The sequence below is a fragment of the Monodon monoceros genome, unplaced genomic scaffold (assembly GCF_005190385.1).
Source record: "Monodon monoceros isolate NGI ecotype Baffin Bay Population unplaced genomic scaffold, NGI_Narwhal_1 Super_Scaffold_16, whole genome shotgun sequence".
Classification (NCBI taxonomy): Eukaryota; Metazoa; Chordata; class Mammalia; order Artiodactyla; family Monodontidae; genus Monodon; species Monodon monoceros.
The window spans coordinates 32,538,521-32,555,243 of NW_021703772.1; the positions used below are offsets into that span (position 1 = coordinate 32,538,521).

The 16,723-nt window shown below is 32.9% G+C and overlaps 1 protein-coding gene across 2 annotated transcripts in view; it reads right to left on the reverse strand.

Annotated features, from left to right (window-relative positions):
- Positions 1 to 10,367: 10,367 nt before the first annotated feature.
- Positions 10,368 to 16,723, reverse strand: part of NBEAL1 (neurobeachin like 1) — a 173,965-nt gene continuing 167,609 nt past the window's right edge. For both annotated transcript variants that reach the window (XM_029224562.1, XM_029224563.1), the window contains 3 exons: positions 15,939 to 16,087; positions 14,046 to 14,181; positions 10,368 to 10,469 (listed from right to left, as the gene is read on the reverse strand). In XM_029224562.1, the coding sequence (XP_029080395.1) occupies positions 10,368 to 10,469; positions 14,046 to 14,181; positions 15,939 to 16,087 (387 nt within the window). The remainder of the gene's footprint in view (positions 10,470 to 14,045; positions 14,182 to 15,938; positions 16,088 to 16,723) is intronic.

The following is a 16,723-nucleotide window of genomic DNA, read 5'->3' on the forward strand; positions in this document are numbered from 1 at the left end:
TAAAATACATGTCTGTTCCTATGAGAATGAACTTGCCCTTCCAGAATGGAAGGGGCCCAAAATACATAACTTCCCAGCATGTGGCCCATTGGTCTCCTTGAGGAATTGGGCACTAAGCATTTATCTTTGTTGTTGGTAAATTGGACATTCAGTGGTGGCAATAGCTAGACCAGCCTTGGTAAGTGGAGGGTTCATGCTGTTAAGCCCATGGATAGTCTCCATTTCTGCCATTGTGGCTACTTTGTTCATGTACCTACGCATTGCACCGGCCCTGGTGTGGCCAGTGCAGGGACTACCTGACATGAATTGGATTGGTTGTTTAGTCCACTCGATTGTTTAATGCCTCTTTCATGGTGGGTGCTAATATGTGACTCAAAGATTTTCACACTTCTTTCCCACTCTTATGTCCATGTGCCTACCTCTATCCCAGACCTTCTTGTCTCCAATTTTAAAATCTTTTTCCATTCATGTCTCTCAGCAGCTGGCCAGGCCTTTCATCATTGCCCATGATTCCATATATATATATATATTCTAACTTTGGGTCTCTTATCTTTCCACACAAAGTAAATGACATGGTGCACCACTAAAGGTCTGCCCATGGAGGTGGTTTTCCCTTGCCACTGTTTTTCAAAACCACCCATAAGTAAAGCTTCAATGCTACCCATTTTTGGCTTTCCCCACATACTGAGCCATCCCATCTGTAAATGAAGCTTGGTCCTTTTCTTCCTCCTCCATCTGATCATACAAGATCACTTATAAAACCAAATGTGTTAGCTGAGGGAGGGGCACTGGTACGACAGTGATGGATAGATACTCTGGGGATCTGGGCTACTTGCTCATGCAGCTTATGTCTTCCCTATGGTCCTTAAGACGTGGTGGTCTGACAAGGCCTAGCAGATGATAGGCAGTGTTGGGAAACTGAGTTTCTTAAGAGCAAGGTATTAACTGCCATTTTGTTCTGGACGTATCTTTTCTAGGATGTTTGTACAGCAAACTACTTGGAAGGCAGAAATAGTATCCTTCTGGAATAGAAGGCAGGTTTGCTTCCTCATCAGTATTAATGTTTCCCTCCAGGGCAAAGGTCAGGAAGGTGTGCTTGCAGCCCATTATAAAAGATTCAGCTTTCCTAAACTCAGATTCTTTAGCCGTGACATAAGATTGTAAAATGTATTCTTATGAGTTCATCTGCAAGTTTATAGTTGTAGGTTTTACATTTAGGTCTATAATTTGCTTCAAGTTAATAAATCATCAGTTCCAGCACCATTTGTTGAAAAGACTGTTCTTTCCTCATTTAATTATTTTGGCACATCTGTAGAAAATCAATTCATCATATATATGGCCACATCTAAAGGCCTTCTATTTACTCCTTTTGACCTACATGTCTATCCTTATGCTGGATAATCCACAATGTCTGATTCCTGTAGCTCTAATTCTTGAAATCAGAGTTAAGTCTTCCAACCTTGTTCTTTTTCAAATTGTTTTGACATTGTGTCCTTTGCATTTCCCTATAAAATTTAGAATCAGCCTTTCAGTTTCTTCAAATCTATTTTTTATTCCACTTTTCCAACCATATTCTGTAGTTTCAGTGTACATGTCCTGCAAATATTTTATTTCCTAAGTATTTAATATTTTCAAGATACTGTAAACTGTATTTACAATTTTTATTGCTAGAATACAGAAATATCTATTTTTTGACTTTGCTTGGCTCATTTATTACATAAGTTCTACTGTTTTGTGTACATAGATATCTTAGAATTTTCTACATGCTTGTTAACCACAAAAGGATATTTTTACTGTCTCCTTTCCAATATTTATGCTGTTTTATTTCTTGCATTATTGCACTAGCTAGAGTCTCCAGTACAATGTTGAATAATAGTGAGAATAGGTATTCTTACCTTATTCCTAATTTAGGAAGAATTCAGTCTTTTACATTAAATATTATGTTAGCTATAGGTTTTTCATAAATATACTTTATTACGAAAGTTTTCTATTTTCAGTCTACTGAGAATTATCTTAAACAGGTGACATTTTAAACATTAACCCAATCTTAAATTCATGGGATAAACCACACTTGGTCATGAGGCATTATACTTCTTAAACACTGCTAGAAATGATCTGCTAATATTCACTTAAGGATTTTTGTGTCATCGTTCATGATAGATAATGGATTGTAGTTTTTTTATTTTAGTTTTGGGAAGATGAGGGTGATGGGTAGAATTACATATCTCTCAATATTTTTCTCTCTTGCATGCAGGATCCTAAATCCTAAATTTCCCCCATTTTTTCCTCTTTCACCAACTAGTCTACAAAGCAATTGCATTTCTACATTCTTCTTAAGAATGTCTTCTGAGATTGCCATGTCAAATCCTGCATACTAAGTCCACTTTTTGTATGCAGTACTCTGATCCACTCAAACTCTTGTTCAGTATTTTTGCACTTAGGATGGGCTTTCTCTTTCTGGGAGTCTTTTTTTTTTTTTATAGCTCAATCTTAGGTTCTCTAATCAACTACCCTCAAGTTTTTCTGGACTCTCCTTGCTTTCTGTAAAGGCTTACTATAGAAACTTAAGAGATAGCTCTGTTGGAATTTGCTTTTTATATTTCTATTTTTAAGTAATTTGATGTTTGTCGTGTTATCTGTCTTCTTGATATCTTGAAGGCATGGGATATTTGAGGATACATTTGTTTTTGTTTATCTGTATAGTTTTTTGGAGGACATGTGGAGAGATTTAGACTTAGGTACCTATCGTTATCTTTGGCACCCTGTAAGTCTAGATTCATCCAGTTTGAATCCATTAATTTTCCACCTTCCAAAATTGTACTGATTATCTTCTCTATTTTCTTTGTCCTTTTAGGCTTACGCCCTCATCCTTGTAGGTTTATGCCTTCACTGTTGTTCTGCCAGAACTCTAATATGGAGCAAACTAAAATACAGTTACTTACATTCAATCTGTTACCCTTATCCACAAATGTAAAGTGTATAGGATAGGAATAGGTCAACATCTACACTGTCAAAGTTGATGAGTAAAAGATTTTAACTGTGAAAGGAAATAGTGTTTTTAAAAAAACCAATCTAATGTATTATTTGATTAGCTACAAATGGAGATTTCTAGCTCATAACCATGTTTCTGAGGTGTCTTTAAAATGAAAGGCTTAATACCTGTTGTTATATACAACAAAAACTGGTCAATTAACATAACATTTATCTTGTGCACATAGGACTACAGAAGAAATTCTGCTCATATGAGAAAGAAGAAGCGATCAATTTGCTGCTTAAATACTGTATTCAATCCCTTGTCTACTCAAATAACTCAGCCAATGCTAAGTTCTAATCAGACTCTATAAAATTGAGAATTACAAACCAGCTGAAGAAAACATCATTTTTTATTTGATTCAAACCCATTTTCCTATACAAAGCTAAATTTATTATGTACAAAATAAATGCATATTCTTAAAAACTGTTAGAATACAAATTTCCAAAGGACTAAAAAATGTGCAAATTTTTCAATTATTATCTTCATTCATGCTATACAGAAACAAATCAAACATTAGTTCATATATGCACACTGAAAAATTTTTAAACAAAATTCAATGTAACAAAACAAAACATACATCTTATATATTTAATTTTAAAAGGATGAGAAAGGGAAGAATGTATTGCACCAAATTAACAGTAGCTTCATTATAATGAGAATACTAATCAAAATTATTTATACATCTTTATTAAGTCTAAAACTTTCTCAACTTTAAAAACTTTTTTTTTTTGGCATACAAATATCCATTGAGTCACAGTTTGCACAGTCAATAATTGGATATAAATAAGGCTTAATATTCTTTTTCATGGTCAATTCCAGTAGAACAAATGACAAGGAACACTTTACAATAACTACATAACTGTTTGAATTCCTTAAATATTTAAGTAGCAGCACGATTTGCAAGTATTTTTTTTAAACAACTCCAAATTTTCATCTATCCTCCTCTGAATTGACTGTGTGTGTGTGTGTGTGTGTGTGTATGCATTCAAGTCACTGTCACTTCTATGATAACACTGAAATGCTCCTATTTAATCTGGGTCCCAGAAAAACTGACATAAGAGACAAATCATATGTGTTCAATATTTTTCAGTCTTAATGAATTCACTTCTATAGCAATGCATCTGACAGAAAATGACTGGCTAGATCTCTCATTATTTTTTGCTAATTTTTTTTGCTCTAAGTCTATAAAAGCAAACAGCTGGGGGAAAGAAAGCCATACCCGTTAGGAATTCCTGAAGAGAACAGACCAGCCATATGGTTAAAGCTAACTATAAAATAAACAGTAGCCACAAAAAATTTTTGGTGATGGTATTTATGAATCGGAGACAGCAGTAAAAAGCATAATAGGAAAAAAAAGTCAAAAATATAAAAGATCTTTAACAGTAAGAGGTACTGTAATATGCCATAATTTTGGAAGAAATGTAGAAACTATTATCATTAAATACTTTGAAAAATATCCAAGAAAACCAGTTAAAATCCCAAAGGAATAAAGTTATTCTCTTTAATCCCTATATAAGAAACTAAGAGGTTGAAATTTTTTCACTGAAGTCCAACAACAGATGTCTCCTTACCAGAACTGCTTTCTAAAGTGTTTATTAATATAATTTTAGCATTCTGACGAGCAAAATATGTATATCATAGTTAAGTTTTTTCCTCCAAAATGCAAAAGGAGTATTTGTTGAATTTGTAGGTTAAGCCCAGTAAATCTTAAAACACATTGCTTAGATATTGTGGGGAAATGTTTCCAAGATAAGGAACAACAAAAATATCATTTTAACAGTAACTATTTATTTAGTACACTGGCTACCAGAGAAACTCTAGTTTTATACACATTAAGATGCAATATATTATTAGAAAAATAAAATTTTAAAAGGTCCAATTGGAATAAGACTTCTTTTTTAAAAGTTTATATTTTAATCAATAAAATATAATTTTATTTTTCAATCCCACCTAAATCCTAACTTGTTTTCTTATTCTCAAATTACAGTGCTATATTATAATAGTATTATAAATAGCTAATCAGTTTGTACACTCAAAAATAGTTATAAATTTTAAATAATGAGACAGCCATCATATTATAAGTGAAAACACACACACACACAAACATCCAAAAGTCCACTGGCAGTCAACTTTGAAAATGAATGGGTAACTTTTTCAATTCATAGACAATATTGTGGTGTTATTATTATTATGGTAATATTTGCAAAATAAGTTTCCAAGGAAACATATTAAAACTAAACCACAGAAAACAAATGTTGAATTAGTGAATTTCTACTTGTTCTTTCCTCTGAATTTTCAGTTATAAGATTAAAGGCATGAAGACAAAAGTAAATACAATTTTATCTCTGTCCTTTTATTTTTCACTAAAGCCATTAGCTTCACAGGTTCAAATCCTACAATGTGTTTAGAAATCACCCACATGTGACAAATGTCAGGGAGATAATCTAAGAAGATGTATCTGATAAATTACTACAATGTATCAGAAAAGTACCTGATAAGACAGCCACTTTTACACAAGCTTCTTATACTGAAGAAAAGCATAACTCCTATAATCTAAGATGACCTTACATTTTTAATGTAGAAAATTTGAATCATTTCCAGTACAGGCCTAAATATCTTATATGTTAATGCTTTATTTTTTTGTAATACTAAGACTTTCCATATGAAAATTTAAAGAGTATTTCCATACAGAGGCTATACCTACAAAAGTCCTCAGAAGTGCTTAGGGAATTTATCCAATGCTTTTAATTAGGAAAACTACTGATTACTAGCTTCAACGCTGTAAGAGATCTAAGTCTACGTTTTAAATCTAGCATTTTGTTACTCATGTTTTTTATTAATAGTTTAAAATGTTACCTAACTCAGATATGCAAAATATTCACTGATAGCCACTAGGAACTAATACAAGCAAACACTTTTTTGGAGGCAAATTTTATTTATAATTTTCAAATGTGAAAGGTCTGAAGAGAGTTTATGATAAGAATAACGCAAACTGAAAAGGAAATTTGGTTGTTTCCACGGCATGCAAAACAAGGATAAGAAAGCCATTCCAAGCAAATTTTAGAAAAAATGTCTTCAAGGATAATGATTAAACCTATTTTCAAATAAGCCTGTGAATATCGGATCTGATTTATAAAAATGAATGGATATAATTTCTATAGCAGAAAATATTTTAAGATTTAATATAATAACCCTGAGACAATTTTTTATACCAAGAATATCAAGTAAAGAGATTCAGAGTATCCAGAGTAGCGCTTAAACTTCTGTATATTTATAAAACTTCACAGAGAAGTCTGATCTACAATCTCAGTTAAGAAACAATGGCCTTGAAAATGCTAGATTCAAATTAAAGAAGTAAAGTTGTGGCCAATGATGACTGATAACACTATATTGTTGCCTAATGTCATGAGAAAAAACACAACAAGGGCTCTGATATAGGAAAACTCTCTATAACAATGTTCTGGATGATCAAGTTTAAAGCAAATCAAATGTACGTATGATAAATGAATTAGGCAAAAAGAATACTGAGAACAGTATTTGTTTAAAGTGATAAAAATGTTTGAGGCTGGTCACTTACTGGGAAAAAACAGTTTTACTTGATGAGAGAAACAGTAATTAGGACAAGCTATGAGTCTGCCTGATAAAGGAAAACAACAGATTAGATTTAGAGAAAAAAAAATGTATTTCATTTCTTGTATCAGTCAAAAACTATATCCTAAAGACAGGTTTAAGAACTTATTTATGGATTACATATTTAATGATGTATTTTAAGAGACCAACCTTCATATATACACACCCCCACAGGACATTACATATTATATAATATTATTTAATATTTATATAATATTTATATATAGTCCATGCACTTGCATCTTTTCATTGGAAAGGTGATAAAGACAATGCTATTCACTTTATAAATATAAATATATAAAAGGAGCTAACCTCTTTAAATTCAATTAAAAGATTTCCATTAGTGATTTCTTTAGTAATAGCAATATAAAATATACTTAAAGGCAAAGGCCATGTGTCATCATTAAATAAAAATAGGGTATTAAGTTAACAATTTCCTCTGCTTACTCCTATTAAAGCAAAATACAAAAAATCTTCGGTAAGGATTTAACTTTCAAATCTAAATTCTAATTAATTATGAGGGCACACTTATTCCTTCAGAAGCATTAAACTGATTTTCAATACTAGTTCTTGAAGGATAATTTTTATATGCCTTACATAGAGAAAAAAGGAAGCCTTACATAGAGAAAGAAGGAAGCCTAGTTAATGACAAATGAATAATTGGCATTTTCTCTCCTACAAAAGGATGTGACCTGAAAAAGCACTGCGACCTAAAGGAAACGAATAGAAACTGATTCATAGATGACATGAGCTTCACAGGCTTATATAATTTTAAACTGGCCAAGCTTCATTCATGCCCTACTCTATTTTTTCTTCTCTCCTCCAATTTTATCTAAGTAATGACAGAATACTGATTGGGAAGAGTTGAAAAAAAAAATCTTATAAAGTTTCTTTATTCTCTAAATGAGTACCTCTATTGTATGTTTTAATACTTGACCTCACTTTCTAAAAAAAAAATCATCTCCTTAGTATAAATTGCTCCACATCATCAGGATGCTGACATTTTTATTTCTATCACGCGTGTCAAGAAACAAAAGCAGATGAAAAGTTCTTCAAAGACAACACACTTCATATAACAGCTGAGATAATTATATTCATCATCTGAAATGTCCACCTGTTACTGCACTCTAATGATACTGTTCATTTCTCCCATTATACAATATAGAAATAATTTCTATGGGTAACATGTAAATACACCATAATCCCTCAAGGTATATCTTCACAGTGATTTTTATCTAGTGACTTTTAATCAGTGGTCTAAACTGTTCAAAAGAGGAATTATTCAGCCAATGCTACTACTATATTTGCTTATTTAGTAAACTTTAAGTTCCATTCTTCTAGACTGTTGCTAATATTCTCAAAGATTTTCCTCAAAATTTTACATTTTTGGTTTTCACTTTTTGGAAAATACTACATAAGGGTTAATCCCACTGCTCTGAACATCTACTATTACTCTAGGTAGGGTATCTACTGTGAAAAAAGCTTCTTCATATTTGTGCTATAAAATAAATACTGCTTGTTTCGCTCCTCCATCTAAACAGTAGCAAAGTAAAATACCAAAAATTTAGGAATTTTCCCCTAATAATCTAAGTTAAATTTTTTTGTAACTTATAATCATCCAAAATAACCTCCAAAACCAATATTAAGTGACCTTAAAAATAAACATCCTTATACCAAAATCTCTAGATAAATAGGCAAAAGAAACATTTCCAAAGTTTTGATTTAGAAACAGTTTTTTAAAAATCAAATTTAAAATACGAAAACCCCATCATTTTGTTTCTCTTGACTTGAAACTTCCTAAAATATATAAGATAAAAAATGAAAATAGAATGAAAAAACAGAAGAAATAAATCTTAATACATGATAATTATCTCTATTGACTTGTTTTGAGACATTTTCACCACTAGTTACTGAAGTCCTCAAAAAGGAAACCTTCACATTTGCATATGTTCTACTTTACACTTGCTGCATCAGTTTATTTCAGTGTGATTTACCTAAAACATAACGGTTTTTTACTGAATAAAACAGAGGATTGTAAATAACTGGAAAGAAAATTCTTCTATAACTTTTTACAAGTCCTAATACAAGCCAATCAAATCTATCAAAAAGTTTCCCTAAACAAAATCCTTTACTTCTCATAAATTTTGTACTCACTCATACGATTATAAAGAAAAGGGTATTAGATACCATGGGCAACAGGAGAGGACTACAAAGGAAGAATTTCTCAAAGATTCAATTGAGAAGAAAATTGGATATAAGGAGATCTATAATTTGTAGAAAAAAGAATATTATTATTTTTAAAAGGTATTGTTGTAAAAAGTCTTTTTTTCCCCCAATCGCAGACCCTTTTAATAAAGCCACCCAACCATTCATTCCTGAAAAAAAAAAAAATGCAGCTAACATACAGAATTTCCACACAATTTTAAGGGATTCATAAATTCCCCCCAACCTGTGAAATCTCGGATTAAGGACACTCGTAGTTATAAAAACTTTCTAACTCAAAATATGACCTTATGAAAGTAAGAAGTTTAACAATCTCTTTGAATTAAATCTATCAGCCTTTTAGTTTAAAAGCATAATGTAACATCTAGCTATGTATAATAAAATTAATTGTAATCCTGAAAGTTATACATAACATGAAATAGAAACGTGTATTTTAAAAAATTACTATATCCAAATGACTAGTTTAAGTTATGCATATCTTTTCGGTTCATTCATCAATCATATGAAATAAGTAAAAATGTAATATATTTGGGTATCATTGCCAACTCCAATAATTATGGGGGAAAACACAGTGTTTAATAAAGAAAAGGCCAAGAAATTTTGTACTTTGCACATATAAATTGAGCTGCAGATGCTACTTAAAGGACCCAGCTGTCAAAATCATAATGAGCATTTTTCCTTAACTCTACTACTAATGAAATATATCCACAAAATGTGTCTCTAGTTTCTCTTACTCCTACTCAACATTTATTATTTAAGGATAATAATACATTGCAATAAATTCTCATTAGTACTATGCTAAGTAGTAGTGGGATGAGCCAATGTACCAGTTTCAAAAGTCTTGTTTTCAACTTATCATGAAAACCTGTAATTTACACTGAGTTTTAAAAATCCAAGTATGCAACAGATGCTTTTAAAATATTACCTCCAATCAGAAGTTCCATAATAAAATTGATGTATTTAGGATGGTTTATTCAGTAAATAGGAGAATGATTAACTAAAGAATGTATTAAAAGCCATATCTCTCAACTGTCCCATTATTGCTACTCTTTTATTAGAAATACCTCAACTTTTGCTGTTTAGAATAAGCAAATTGAATTTAGCTTCTTTATTTTTAGAAGTTTATTTTTTAAAATGGATCTAATGATCTTTAGAAATAAACTACTAAATCTAATCAAATGTATTTTCTCAAATTCATCTTAGTGTAGACCAAGAATTAGTTAATAAGATAGATTCAGTGATGTTAACCAGAAATTTTTTTAGTGGATAATAATAATATAACCTATGACTTTATACACATATGATACCAAATTTTGGTAATCCCTAAATGATTTTCAGGGATAACAGCCCTGAAAGATTTAAGATAGTTGAGAGATGTGACATTAAAGTGATTTAATATCACATTTAATCTGTCACAGATTAAAGTGACAAAGCAATAAATCAAATTTCAGTTATCCATGACAGACGGCAGAAATAACAATCACTTGGAATCTTGAGGATTATATTCAGTCTCTCCAGCTGAAATCTGGCTGAGCCGCTTGCTAGATCCCCACAATTTTCGAGAAAGCTGACCTGAGCGCATCTGTTTAAAGTAATCCAGAAAAATGAAGAAGAGATGTTATTAAGGAAGAAAAATAAATAAATAAATAAATGAAATTGATATACAAGACAATGATTCTGTAGAATGTACAAGAAATAGGTATTGTTAGCAGAATCATTAACATTTTAATGATTCTTAATTAATAATAATTAAAAGGCTTTTCTTCATTGATTGTCTTTTAGTTGAGAAAGATTTAATACCAACGTACAAATTTTTAAATTAAATGTGCCACATATCAAAATTAAAAGACTCCCTTACTTTATATATTTACAAAACTACATTTCACTTCATTAAAATAATCTTCTCAAATTATACTTAATCAAGCAACAAGACACATAGTTGTGGGGAACTTTCTCCTCTTGTATTTGCAGTACTATTAATGACAATCACAATGATAAGAAGAAAGTAAAATAACATTTTGATGAAAAGGAAGTAAATTTTAAATAGTTTGATCTAAGAATGTAAAAAAATCTTTAACAATAGCATGATAAGTAATTTAGAAAATAAGAATAGCATAAGCTCTTTGAAGGTAAGAATCATATTTTTCCACCATTAAATTTTTTATCACCTAGCACACTTCTCAGCATATAACAATTATTAATCAAAATTAATTGAATCAGTGGGTTAATGCCCCTCTAAAAGTGCTTATACTTCTACATAGGGCAACAAAACTCCACATGGGAAACATTTCTCAATCTAAGCATACGATTCGTTGGAATTACTTCCCAAGAGCAATCTACTTTTTTTTTTTTTTTTTTGCGGTACGCGGGCCTCTCACTGCTGTGGCCTCTCCCGTTGCGGAGCACAGGTTCCGGACGCGCAGGCTCAGCGGCCATGGCTCACGGGCCCAGCCGCTCCGAGGCAGGTGGGATCTTCCCGGACCGGGGCACGAACCCGTGTCCCCTGCATTGGCAGGCGGACTCTCAACCACCGCGCCACCAGGGAAGCCCCAGCAATCTACTTTTTAATGGTGCTTCATCTGCTTCCCTTTTTTAATGGTACTTTTCTAGGGTCCACTTATTGGAGCGATAAAAGATAAGCCGCAGGCAAAGACACTTTGGCATGTTTGCTTTGCATTTTCATTTCCAGATGTATTTCCAAAACCATTATTTCCATTAATCTAGTTCCACTTTAACATCTAATTTATAAATATGGATTTTATACTGACAGTATAATATGTAAAACTGATACATGGGGCTTCCCTGGTGGCGCAGTGGTTGAGAGTCCGCCTGCCGATGCAGGGGACACGGGTTCGTGTCCCGGTCCGGGAAGATCCCACATGCCGTGGAGCGGCTAGGCCTGTGAGCCTTGGCCGCTGAGCCTGCGCGTCCGGAGCCTGTGCTCTGCAACGGGAGAGGCCACAACAGTGAGAGGTCCGCGTACCGCAAAAAAAACCCCAAAAAACAAAAAAAACTGATACATGATTTAAAAATATACATTAATCAAGATTTTGATATTTTAGATAAAAATAGATGTTGAAATAGAACTCTTTTCATAACTATTGATCTATTTAATTTCTACACGTTCACATAAAGTTGTATTTAATAAATATGCAAAATTCTGAGTACTCAATTAGATTATTTATTACTAAAGTAGGTCCATAATTCAGCTGATGGAAAATGTATTTTACAAAGATATAAAATCGATAAAAAATACTTTTATTCAAAATCTATACACAATTCAAATTCCATGTGTTGTAGACATAAATCTTTCAATGAGGACCAAAAACTTATTTGGTAAATATTACAAAACACTGATTTAGGCCTATGAAATGAAGCTACTTAGGTATTTTTTTTCCAATCAATTTTTTTAAAAATGTGTGCACATAACGTCATTTCATTTTTTTTTAATTCAGTAAAATTGTAAACTTAACAAATTACCTAAGTTGGAGGGCAGGCAAATTTAAAGGCACTTGAGTAAACCATAAAAAGTGAAACATACTCAAAGAGTAATGTCTAAGCAGAGTTCTCAAGTAATCATCACAGCAGAGGACAGAAGGGAAATCTTTACCTGGGAAATATATTAATCAAGAAACTCTACTACTGAATGTAAAAACGCTTAAAATGTTTTAAATGTAAGTGAAATATCGAGATACAGACTTGCTGACATTATTTGGGGAATCATTACACCTGAAACTAAATGTTGTTGCAATCACTTTATTTTTTTTAATATTTTTTTTTTTTTGCGGTACGCGGGCATCTCACCGTTGTGGAGCACAGGCTCCGGACGCGCAGGCTCAGCGGCCAAGGCTCATGGGCCTCGCTGCTCCACAGCATGTGGGATCTTCCCGGACCGGGGTACGAACCCGTGTCCCCTGCATCGGCAGGCGGACTCTCAACCATTGCGCCACCAGGGAAGCCCTTTTTAAGATTTTTTGATGTGGACCATTTTTTAAAGTCTTTATTGAATTTGTCACAATACTGCTTCTGTTTTATGTTTTGTTTTTTGGCCAGGAGGCACATGGGATCTTAGTTGCCAGACCAGGGATCGAACCCACACCCCTACACTGGAAGGTGAAGTCTTAACCACTGGACCACCAGGGAAGTCCCAATCACTTTAATTTAATAAGACCTCTCTTGTTAAAATAATATCCTGAAAAAGAGTATAAGGACTAACAAAATCTTAAAATATTTATTTAAAAAAAGGTTCCTATGATCTGTAATAGATTTATTATAACTACTGACAGTATGTTATTCAGTAATGTCTTCTCTTGAAATAACCCGTACAGAGGTCATTTTAGATTTCTCAGAAAAGACCAATGATACCAATAAAAATTTATAATGCTTAAATATGAGTTTGTGTAACAAAATAAATTTTCTAGAAGAATCACTAGATTACTTGGAGTATAGCCACTAAGTTTTCATAGGAACAGTGTTACATTTATATCTGAATATTCAGTAATTAATAAACCACTGGCAAATAAATTTATAAGAACTACAGGAAATTCATTGAGAATTAGCACATTTATATGGGGATATTTGTAGTTCCAAGTTAAAAAAAAAATGATGCTTTTACAAAAGTACAACTGACATACAATCATGCTGAATATTTGTTGAAATTAAAGTTAAGTATATAGTTTGGGGAATTCCCTGGCAGTCCAATGGTTAGGACTCAGTGCTTTCACTGCCTGGGCCCGGGTTTGATCCCTGGTCAGGGAACTAAGATCCCGCAAGCTGCGCAGCATGGGCAAATTAACAAAATAATAATAATAAGGTAAGTAGTTTTGTTGTTTGAGTCTATATTTCATTTTTTACAAATGCTTTTATGTATTAAAAATTCAAGTATGTGGTCTAAAATCTAGATTTGGAAAAACAGAATAAAAGAACTTTCTTCTTCATATAGAGTTATAAACTGTTAAATGTGTGATTTCAATAATATCATAATATAAACATCACTCTTGAATACTAGTTTTATCCCCTTTCATTTACTGTAGTTTGAAAAATCAAATTTGTTTTTCAATTTGTTTATCCATAATGGAGACTTCTGATTCAGCTGGAATAAAGAACCAAAGGAATCCCCAACAGTATGGGAAACTAAATTCTTGACGCTAGGTTTTACCTCAGCTGGCTTGCCAACACCCACGACAATCAGTTTGCCATCTTCTAATCCTACAAGAATATGGCTATATTCTTTGGTTACATAAACACAGTGGATAGGCGATCGCATGGCTAATGGGTTGATGCTGAGATTCAAACTAGAAGAGAAATAAAAAACACACACATAATTACATGGATATACAATGGATTCACAGAATTTTATACCTGAAAGATAATTTAATGATCATCTAATTCTGCATTCTAATTTTACAGATGTGGGAACTTAGGTTCAGAAAACCTGAGTGACACAAAGGCCCACATTTATAGCATTACTTAAAATACTTAACAGATTTTTTTTTTCTATTTCCAACATCTGTTTGCCTTCTAACCATATATGTGCTCTCACGAAACGATTTTCACCTTGTTGATTAATGAGCAAAGGTTGGGTAAAAAGGACAAAAGCTCAAAAAGTGTGTGTTGGTGGGGGATAAGGTAAATAAAATTGGTATATTTGCTTTGTCTTAAAATATGTAATATACAATATAAAATATTTTAAAATATAATATGGTATAAAATATAACACCCCATTATGAAAAATGCTCACAGCTTTTATGATTAGAGAATGAAGAATCTTAGGATGTACATACTGTGGTCTAGACTAACCTGCCAGAAGATTCCATTAATTTTTTTCTAACTTGGGATTCTCCTAACAATACCCTAAGATTAGGGTTGTAATACAAAAAATATTGGAAAGACGTTACTGAAATGTGGACTCAATGCTCTACCACATGAGAAAGAATGACAAAAATGAGAAGGAAAATACAAAAACAGGGAAGCGATGTTGGTACTGAAGTGATTCTGATATGAATGTAAAAGGGAACACTCTGGATCAGGAAATGATTCAGAAAAAAAGGGCTTTGGGAGGGGCCAAGATACTTTGAGGAGTATAAATATGTCACAGTAAGTTTTTTAAATGAGAAGAAAAGAAAAAAATGTATTTGGGCATGCAGGGAATAACAGTGCTTTGTGTACATAAGTTGGTAAACATGAAGAATACCAAACTTAAAAACATATCCACATATCCATTTTTCAAACATATTTTCCTTCACTGGGTGAAATAACAAAAGACTCCTCACCGATTTTAAACACAGACATACAAAATCAAGAACAGATGTGCTAGCCTTAAAAATACTTTATTTTAGCACAATTAAAAAATTTTTTTAAACCTAACTTTAGTTTCTAAAAATTCAAACTATAATTGTACAAATTTCCAAATCCATAATCCAGGCTTGGCACTATGAAAAAAAATTTTTCTGGCTACTTAAAAAAAATTGTTTTAATTGTGGTAAAATGTACACAACATAAAATTTTCTGCATTTTAAAAATGTACATCTATATTTCATTACCAACCCAGAAATACTTCATCTTCCCCAATTTTTTTCATAGTTGCCAAAAAAGACATCTTCATAATAAATGATGAACAAAAGGATTAGAAATCTGGGCTTCCCTGGTGGCGCAGTGGTTGAGAATCTGCCTGCTAATGCAGGGGACACGGGTTCGAGCCCTGGTCTGGGAAGATCCCATATGCCGCGGAGCAACTAGGCCTGTGAGCCACAACTACTGAGCCTGCGTGTCTGGAGCCTGTGCTCCGCAACAAGAGAGGCCGCGATTGTGAGAGGCCCGTGCACCGCGATCAAGAGTGGCCTCTGTTTGCCACAACTAGAGAAAGCTCTCGCACAGAAATGAAGACCCAACACAGCAAAAATAAATAAATAAATTAATAAACTCCTACCCCCAACATCAAAAAAAAAAAAAAAGAGAGATTAGAAATCTTAGATTACAGATTTTACTCTCTCTGGGCTGAAAATACTACCATCTTTTCCGAAGTGATACTTTAATAATTCTTATTATTTACCTGTGGAGATCTCTTATGGACAGGAATCCTTGTAAGCTGCCTGTGACAATGTGCTCTCCAATTACACATATATCTGATACTTGTTCCTTCAGGACTTGAGACCGTAGATACTTGCCATTTACAGAAAACAAATGCAATGCATTCTTATCCTGCAAAGATTAGTTGAAGAAAATTTAATGATCTCAAATTAAAACTATGACTATCACAGAATGATGACTGGGTTTAAAATTTTGGAATAAACAAATGGTTATACTTAAAGAGAAAGTAGGTAGAAATATTGTTAAAGTGATTTCAATCAGATTGCTAAGTAAATAAATATTAAACAAGTACTCCTCTTCTTTAATAGAATTAAAAATCTCACCCCTCCAAAAGAATTAAAGCTCTCATCCAACAAAACCCACATTCTTAAAACAAAACTAAAAAAGTTCTCTGGGCTTCCCTGGTGGCGCAGTGGTTGAGAGTCTGCCTGCCAATGCAGGGGACACGGGTTCGAGCCCTGGTCTGGGAAGATCCCACATGCCGCAGAGCAACTGGGCCTGTGAGCCACAATTACTGAGCCTGCGCGTCTGGAGCCTATGCTCCGCAACAAGAGGCCGCGATAGTGAGAGGCCTGCGCACCGCGATGAAGAGTGGCCCCCGCTTGCCACAACTAGAGAAAGCCCTCGCACAGAAACAAAGACCCAACACAGCCATAAATAAACAAATAAATAAAATTAAAAACAAAAAAAAAGTTCTCTTAATTTTTTAAAAAGCTTTATCACCAAAAGGAAATAAACATAGAAAAT